General features: G+C 34.2%; 1 protein-coding gene across 2 annotated transcripts in view; it reads left to right on the forward strand.

Moving 5' to 3' along the window:
* The window catches only part of LOC131047696 (heme-binding-like protein At3g10130, chloroplastic), a 34,856-nt gene extending 27,115 nt beyond the window's left edge, over positions 1–7,741 (forward strand). For both annotated transcript variants that reach the window (XM_059220019.1, XM_057981494.2), the window contains exons 4-8: positions 5,844–5,945; positions 6,070–6,174; positions 6,282–6,417; positions 7,166–7,275; positions 7,462–7,741. In XM_059220019.1, the coding sequence (XP_059076002.1) occupies positions 5,844–5,945; positions 6,070–6,174; positions 6,282–6,417; positions 7,166–7,275; positions 7,462–7,536 (528 nt within the window). In that variant the 3' untranslated portion in view covers positions 7,537–7,741. The remainder of the gene's footprint in view (positions 1–5,843; positions 5,946–6,069; positions 6,175–6,281; positions 6,418–7,165; positions 7,276–7,461) is intronic.
* The last annotated feature ends 1,802 nt before the right edge of the window (positions 7,742–9,543 follow it).

Here is a 9,543-nt window from a genome sequence, read left to right on the forward strand (position 1 = left end):
CCACAAACTATGCCCTATATAGAAGCAAGTTAGCAAAACTAGGGGCTATGTTCCAATTCTTCATTATCACCACTTTCTTGTCCTGAAGTTGGTTATGTGATAGGTGGTTCAAGTTGGAATGCATATAGACTAAACTTCTTTTTTGCAGCCAACTGTTTGTGCTTAATTGAGTCGACAAAGGAGTATGTATTCAAGCTTCACAATCGAAGTCAAAGTCACAACTTGTTGAAATTGGAGCTAAAGTCAATACAACATTTGTAATTACAGAATGCGATATAGCTGAGAAAGAATAGTAAGAAAGTTGAGAAATAAAAAATACTTACATCCGATAAAATTTTGATTGCAAGAGGTTGGAGGTAAATAGAGCCTTAACCATAGAGGTGCCACCATATATGAGTGTCCTTGTAATTGTCTCAAAGAGTGCTAAGATTGTGATTCTTTGAAGTTATGAAACTACCAAACCCATCCACAAAAATATCCTCTACATTTGGATCTAGAAAGATTCTTTTGAATGTAGCCCTATTCCCATCAACAAGTTCTACATCTCTATATGGTGCCACTCTCTTGTGCAAATAAAGTATATTGTGTTGTAATATTCAGGAGAGAATACAAATGCAAGGAGCAAGGGTGTGATCGTAAATTTTTGTGGGATCATTCTCCTTAGTTGCCATTGTGTGCTTTATTTTTCAATCATGCAGTCCATGTCATCATATATTTATATCTAACATGATCAATACATATCAACCTAATCATACACATGATAGGCTTGGTGAAACTCATGATAAAATCCACACAGACCCATCAATCACCATCTAGAATCAATGAGTTGACCTTTTGGGCCCTCTTAATTTATGCCTTGACACATCTTAAAGGTTTTTAATGACCATGTTGCTGAATGCCTTTCGCACCTTCACAAGTTGTCTTGAGATGATTGAATGTGATGCAAATTAAGTTGCAATAACCTAATATAGTGTTAAAAAAAAAATTTATAATTATTTTATTGTAGATGATATGCCACATAACTAAAATTTTATGCCAAGCTTAAGGTAAATTAAAAATAATATTAAAATTTCATAAACTTATCTTCAATAATTCCAACTTGGAGAAGGGCCTGAAAATGTCTTGTGATGAATGATAGTGTCACAGGCATCTGAATCCCCTTGACCTCACTGTACATTTCTTTCACACACTATTTTTATATTAGTCTTCTGCATCACCAAGTTGAGGAGTGCATGCCATATGGTGTCCAAAAAATGTGCCCATGGCTTGCCTCCACTGATAAACTTTTTATCTTGTAATTTTTGGCATTGCCTGTTATGATTTGGGCAACGCTTTTAGCACCCACCATCAATGAACTTCATGAGGATGCTGACAATAGATTTTGCATCTTTCACTTTCCCTTCAAAATCAGTTTCCTTCAAAAACATTGCACCTTCAAGACACACTGCAATGACATTAATTAGGGGTGTATTAAACTTTTTTTCTATAAAAAATGATAGATGCTCTTGTTTTGCACCATGAATTGCTAATTGACTGTAGTTATGTCTCTGCAAATTATTTTCCTTTGCTAATAAGGTTGGCAAACCTTTCATACTTGAGCCTTGTGTGAATTTGTAGGTGTTTAATTAATTTTCATCACCATTTCTTGCCAATATGGTGATTTCATTAAGTTGAAAGGGAGTGCATAGTCATAAATGCAACACACGATGTACTCATCTTCTATGCCTCTTTTCTCATTCTAAAATGCCCCATTGGATGTTCCTCTTTGGTGGAAAGAAAGGGGGTTTCATCTTCTTGGGAAGATAGTGTCACGATGAATGGAAGTGGGGCAATTACTATTGCCAAGATAAAAGATGGTCCTGTAGGTCGCTTGTGTGATCCTTAGATATTTGATGCTTTGTGCTCTTTTATATATGAGAGGGGCAACCCTGTTCTGCTTGATTCTGGACAAACTCTAATCCTTTAGTTGTCCTTAGCACATAAGTGAGATTTCACTCAATTATATGAGCTCTTATGTTCATTATTGAAATGACTACTGTACCAAAGAAAACTCCCACCTCTTGGAACCTGCTCAATGATTGTCATGTCTCCAAAGAGGGGATCCTTGGTCAAATTTGAAAGACCTCCCAATCCTTGGGCCCACTGAACTTGAACTAGCAACAACCATTAGAAATATTTTTTTTAAAATGCAACCCTAGGCTCCATAAATAGAGAAAACTAAGAAAAGTTAAAATACAACGAAAAAACTATAATCTGACCCTATGATACATTAAAAATAAATAGCAAATAAAAAAATAACAACAAAATATTTTAAAATAATATAGGAAACCTGGAGATAAATTTTTAAAACTTGAAAAGAACTTTAAATAAACTTACCTTTGAATGGTGATTCCGTTTGGTGCAATCTATTTGATCTCTGGACACTAATGAAATGCTTTTTCATGCTTTTGCAATCCTTCACCACCCAAAAAACCAACAGCCTTTTCTCTTGACAAAAATAAGTTTGAGCAAGTTAGACTGTTAGAATGAAAGGTAAGCTGTGTTTTTTGTTTTGTGTTTATGTTTTAAACTTTGTTGTTTCTTTTTAGGTGTTTTTAGATGTTTTTTAACAGTTTTTAGGCCATTCGGCCTGTGAATCTGCTTGGGTTACCTAGGGCACCACCCTAGCAACTAGGTATGCATTTGGATACTTGGGATGTGCTCGAGGTGGACTTGAGACATACCCGTTCCTAGACTTGGACGTTGGCCTGTTTGGACTGAGTATGAGGGCCTTTAGGGACAAACTTGATAATGTAAACCAGATTCATCAACCAAAATGTGCTTTCTGCTGGACGATTGTATTAATGTTCACAAATCACCAAAGTAGGTCAGTGGGATCTGAAAGTACACAAATTTATAATAAATATGTGCTAAGGCAATTTTAGCCCATATTTTTGACAATTAGAGAGAGAGGAAGAGGAGAATTAAAAACACGTTTTTTAAATCCTTGAAACCCTTTGAAGAGAGAATAATTGAAGTGTGGTTGTGGCAATTGCCTACTACCTATATTATGTAGTAAAGTGGCATATACAATGAATTATGCAATAATAATATGGGTACAATACCCTTTGTTCTGTTCAATAAAACTTGGCTATCAATGCAATCTGGCAATTGCCTGCTACCTATATTATGTAGTAAAGCGGCATATACAATGAGCTTTGCAAATAATAACATGGATACAATTCCCTTTGTTCTGTTCAGTAAAACTTGGCTATGAATTCAATCTGCCCCTTGCTCCATTAGCTGCATACCTCTCATGTTTGTCTATGCTTCTATGTTTTTTTAAATTGCCTATCATCTCTTATTTTGAAAATACAACGATTGTTTTCCTCAATTTTGGAAGAAGATTCAACATACAATTGTTCCCTTCTCCAAGAAGGAAGAACATTCAATTGGCCTCTCATTGCCTTTTTACAACCAATACAATCACATATTTATAGATTAGGAGAGTTCTCTCAGGCCCAAGAAGAAGTTCTGTCAACAAAGGAAGTTGAAACAATGACTATTCAGTTCAGATTTCAAGTTCTGGCATTTGTACTGTTAGTGGATGCTTCTGCAAACATGGTCCTGTCCAGCCCACTTCCCTCAATCGCAGTACAGTCCCTGTGTTTTTTCTAGCTCTGTAGCACTGTCAAACACCTGTCTACAAAAATCCATGTCTTTAAATCATAATTTTAATGATCCATTCAGATCATTAAGGGGCACATGAAGATGCAACATCTGTGATGTCTTGAAGTTCTAAGTCATATGCATTAGTTGGATCTTTTAATAATTTAGGGCTCATGTTCAAATTGGATGTAATTGGCTAGCTATAGCTTTAGGTGATATAAGTCTTAAGTACAAGTTCGATTAATATTTGTGTGAAGATACCTTTGATTAATTCGAATTGATCAAAGCATCTTAGCATACAAATATCACCACATCATGAAAATTGAGGGTTGGGATGTCCAAGAGGTAAATTTAGCAAGAGGTTAAAAAAGTTGGTAAACAGTAAAGGTAGTTGTGTAAATTACACTTTATCCAGCGTTGTATAAATGACTTGATGTTTAGTGAAAAAAAAGTCTTCTCCAACTCCTCCTACCTGATTGAAAGCATGCAAATCTGTGTTTTTACTTAGCAGTTTGGATGCTTTCACTTTGACCAAGTGACTGTGCTTATGGATTGGATGCATTAAATAGTTTGAGATTAGTATTATTTGTTTGTTTAGTTATGTCTGGAAAATGTAAGAGACTATTAATTTCATTTATGAGTTCAATTGATTTTCCTCTACCAAAATCAGTTGAACTAATTGCCAAGAAAAATTAGTTATATTCCTGTAACCAATCCCAGGCGCACGAGGATTTTACGAACTGTAGGAAACTGTGTGCCACAAGGATTGTGAAAGGTGGACTTTAGGCCACCAATGTGTAGCTGATGTCGGTAGAAAGTTGAGTTTTCCAAAAATCTTACATGTTTATGTTACACATGTATCATATACCACTTTCCATTTTGTAGATTAGGTGAAGGGTGAGGCATTTTCTATTTCACAAAATTTTCTGGTTTCTTGGAGTGTTTCTTAGCCTTTATTATTCTTGCAGGTCAAACATTTCACCAATCATAGTCTTTTTTACCTTGTCTTTCCCACTTTCAGCTAAAAGCACAGTACAATTCCTTTTACCGTGTAGCAAAAATGTACATAGAATTCATTTAAGTTTTAAATGGAAAAAGATGAGGCAAAAACTTTGGAAACTAAAAATGGTTTAACATTTGTAAAAATGAAGGAAAAAAACTGGTTAACTTATTTCATTGCATGTTTAATGAGATGAAAACAATAGTTTGTTCAACCCTAATGCATTTTCTTGTGATCAGCATTTATTTATCTATTGTATTTCATTGCAAGTTTAATGAGATGAAAACAAATACAATAGATAAATAAATGCTGATCACAAGAAAATGCATTAGGGTTAAACAAACTGTTGTGATTTTACTTGTGAGCCAATTGATACAAATATTTAGCTCCTTACAAGCAATACAATACTTACTACCTTAAGAGCATTAACATTTAGGTAGTAATTTAGAAATTACTGCTAGAAGCCAAATAGTGGAAGTCCAAGAGTTATCATATAGAATTTCATCATAGATTTCACTTTGGGGATTTGAACTTGGTATCAACAATGAGAACCCAATGCTTTAATCACTTGATCTCAACCCCATGAATTGTCATATATTAAAATTAAAAAATCCTCATTATGGCTTAAATTAAAATGCCCTAACCCTACACCTAAACTAAAAATTCAGTGTAAAAATGAGAGAAAAAGGATATTTCAAAACTTCTTTATAAAAAAAATTTAGAGTCACTTTTAGAACAACACAGCCAATGAGACAAGTGTTGACTAATCGCCATGGCATCACAAACAATGCTATTCTGGGAGAAAAGTACAATACCCCTAAAAAAGCCACCCCTTTCAAATGGAGAAGAAATCCACCATGCTTACATAATTTTTTGTACATGTAGCCCATTTTTATTGCATTGCATTGGGAGGAATGGAAACATCATCAAGGGTTTCGCAACAAATATGGGTGCTAATAGGTAGAAAGAACCAATCTATGTTCTGAAAAGTAACTAAACACTGTAACGATGAATTATGAAAACATAACTAATTATAAGATTGCTTCTTCTGTAATATACCAAAAGAATTGTAGGATGCTCGCTGCAAGAATTAAAACCATTAGGCAATGATTCATTTTCTTTCTTTTCGCCAGTGGAGGATATCTTGCTTGATATTTTGGGCATCTTTTTGTAACTCTTGATTTTTGTTAAACAGTCCTTCTATGTAGCAGAGACGACAATGCCTGGAAATACAGGATTTGACTTTTATGGATCATCTCAGGGTTTCAACACTTTAGCAGCTTATCTCTTTGGTAAGGTACAATTTTGTGCTATCACTTTGTAGTTTGTAGCATTATTTTTAATTCTTTCTGCGCAAGTAGGTTTCATTAAAGTCTAATTTTAATGTATTATAGTACTATTGGTAACATGCACATGATCAGAACACAAAAAGTGAGGAGATGAAAATGACTACCCCTGTTTTTGCCCAAAAAACCCAAATTGATGGGGAGAAGATGGACATGACAACACCAGTAATCACAAAACAGGTTTACAAGCTTTTTCTTTTTTCTGAAAGCTGATTCTAAGTATTTAATTTTCCCTTTCTTTAATCTTTCAGTCTTTGATACATTGAATATCCTTATGATTATCTTAGGAGCAAGATCAAGGTAAATGGCAGATGTCCTTTGTTATGCCTTCCAAGTATGGGGAAAACTTGCCAGTTCCAAATGATCCTTCTGTCAGGATAAGGAGAATACCAGAGAAAGTTGTTGCAGTTATTGTGTTTTCAGGTACTAAGCAGTTATTTTTCATTTTTATTCACTTCTAATTTTTTCAATGATGGTGCTACATAATATCAGAAATCTGGCTCTTGTCTTTTCAATGATAGCTTATTTAATCTAAAGGAGTAAATCATCACGAAATTCTTATATCCACTGATTAGGAAGAAATATTTGGTTCTCAATTTTTGTCAACATGAAATTGTTTTTGATTCTAGTGCAGCAGAAGGAAAATATTAAATATGTATTCTGTGGGGCTATGTTCATTGTTCTTCATAAATGCCATCTTTAAATTCAACAAGTATATTCTTATCTAGGGATTGTTCATTTTGGCAGCTAGTAATTTCCTTTTTTCTTTCCAACCATAAGATGGGGATATGTTGTTTAGTGACTATTTGATGAGTGCACTTTAAAACTCTTCCTTGAATTAATTCCATGGATATACTACTCTTTTCGAGGGTTTGTGTGGTAGTCAATGTAGGTATACTTTAAGCATCTCGAACATACGATTTTGTAGGTGTTGTGAATGTTTCTTTGTTGGGCGAAGGGAGCTTTGAGTTAGGAAGTATGTTCTCATGGATTAGTTCAACCTAGAAATCTAAAATATTGCCTCTTCAGGAATTTTTATGTCCATGATATCTATTTAGCTAAGAATTAGATGAGTCCTTAAAATTGATATCATTCTGGTCTTGGAAAATTGTCCTCCTTGTATCAGCACTAGAAAAGAAGACTTTTGGGCTTATGTGTTGTTCCATCTCAGGGTTTGTGACTGATGACGAAGTGCAGCGTAGAGAATCCCAATTGCGAGCTGCTCTAAGCAAGGATCCTCTGGTGCATATAAAAGAAAATGCAACAGCAGAAGTTGCACAGGTATGTACATAACTGGTTTGGATGGATTATGTAATTCACTAATGTATCTTAGAGTTGGTTTGGATGGTTTATTTTATGTATCTCAGGATGCTGAAAGTTGAAACAAGAATAACTTTTGTTTTGCGTTAATGATATTTTACTATGAATTGTAGTAATTGATTAAGAATTATTTCCTTTGTACAACAGTATAACCCTCCCTTTACCCCTCCATTTATGCGGCGCAATGAGGTAATCTTGGAAGTAGAGCTGAAGCAAGATTAAGCTTGCTAAAGGAGAATCTACTGATTTTTCCATGTTACATGTATGCCCTCCATGTAGAGGTGCCTCGACATATGAAGAATTTACTGTAAAGGTGTCTTTGCATAAGCATTTGTATGTGATTCTACTCTGCATATATTATAAATGACTATAAAAAATGTATATATTTGATAGTAAGCCTAAATTAATTTGTATAAGGTGTTTTTGACATCTGTTTCTTTTCATTGTTCAGGAAAAAGGGCCAATAAGATTCTATTACGAATAATAAAAAATAGATTATAACATCATATGACAATTTTGATGTTGTCCAACATGCAAAGAGCAATAATGTTTAATTATCAGGATAAACCAGTTAACCTGATACATAATACTACTGCTTTTATTGCACAAACTATGGAGCAGTAGTATTACTTAGTAGTATTACTTATGTTAGGGGAAGCATACCAATAGTCGTTATAGTTAACTTTGCGCACCCACATATTCTAAATGGTACATCAGATTTTGACCTTTTTTGTTGTTGTTGTCTCTGCATGTGGCTCAACTGCTTATAGCTATTGTTTTGACTTCTGGGTAGTAACGATGCATGTTGTGGGATTTGTTATGTGCACAAGGGTAAAAAAGTACATGTTTCAAAGTGTCACCCAATACCTACTTAAAGATGCCCTAATAATTGTGCACTTAAAATTGTCAATACTTATGCAAAAATGCCTAGTAGTTGCGCGCTATGAGGACCAATAAAGGTGCACAAATAGGTCAATTATGATCCAAAAATGCTAAAAAATGAGCAATATTGGTACATGTTAATTTTATAATAGGCTTTTAGTTATTATTATTTTTTTTTTTGAAGTTAGTAATTGGGGGTTTGGGTGTGCAAGGAGTGAATGGTTATTGGAACATGAATGGTAACTAGTGCTCTTCCCCTAACTATATCACAAACTAACTAAAAAAGAAATTAGTAGCTAATATCACAATTAACAAAATCAATGAGCATCAAAATATAATTATACAGTCATACACCCTCTTCTTAAAAACATACATGGTAAAGGTACAAGTATGATTATAAATAAGGTTATTTCCTTCCTAGACATTAGTTGGTACCTATTCACATGTTAAGTTTACTTAGGTCTTGGTGCCATTTTAGAAGTCTCAATTGTTAAGATAAGAACACATCATATCTTATCTTTATGACTTTATTTACTTTTAGTGTCATAGGCATTTAATATTTGCATTAGGCATTTAATGCTTTTCTCATGTTAGTTTTTCTTGTTACATCTAACCTTTGTCTATATAAGCAAGGCTCTTGTACATTTGTTACACATGTTTCATATCTCAGTATTCAAGTAAGCTAATTAGTGCAATGGTACCTAGAACCAAATTGTGGAGTAGAGTGGAAGTATTGGAAATTCCATAACAACACTGTTGTTCATAGTTTGTATGACCAAGTCTAGACCAAAATACAAACCAAACAAGGATTATCAAAATTCTTCGGAAGTGATATTGGGGTCAAGTAGGGCTATCCATTATCTCCTACTCTATTTGGGATATACATTGACAAGTTAGAGGAATGTATATACAAGTTTGGTGGTGGGGGAATTTATTTGACCAATTATGTAATAAAGCTACTTCTATATGTTGATGATCTTATTTTAATGGCAAAAACAACACAAGATTTGAAAGAACACTTGAAGGCTCTAGAATTCTTTTGCCATGAGGTGGGGATGCAGGTGAACACTAGCAAAACCAAGGTCATGACCTTTACCTTGAAGAGAAAGAAGGTTCATAGAGAATTTTTTTTTGAGGGCAGACCTTTACAAATGGTCAATGAATATAAGTACCTTGGCCTTGACTTCCACAATAAACTCAGTTGTGAAACATGTAGCAAAAATGATTCAAGGGGGATGGAAAACCTTATACTCATTGCAAAATAGATGTAGAAGAGTTGAAATGTGGGACTAGAAAACTAAGAAAACTCTTTTTGGGCTTCTTGTGGTTCCAGTGGTACTATATAGA

Source organism: Cryptomeria japonica, chromosome 4, assembly GCF_030272615.1.
Source record: "Cryptomeria japonica chromosome 4, Sugi_1.0, whole genome shotgun sequence".
Classification (NCBI taxonomy): domain Eukaryota; kingdom Viridiplantae; phylum Streptophyta; class Pinopsida; order Cupressales; family Cupressaceae; genus Cryptomeria; species Cryptomeria japonica.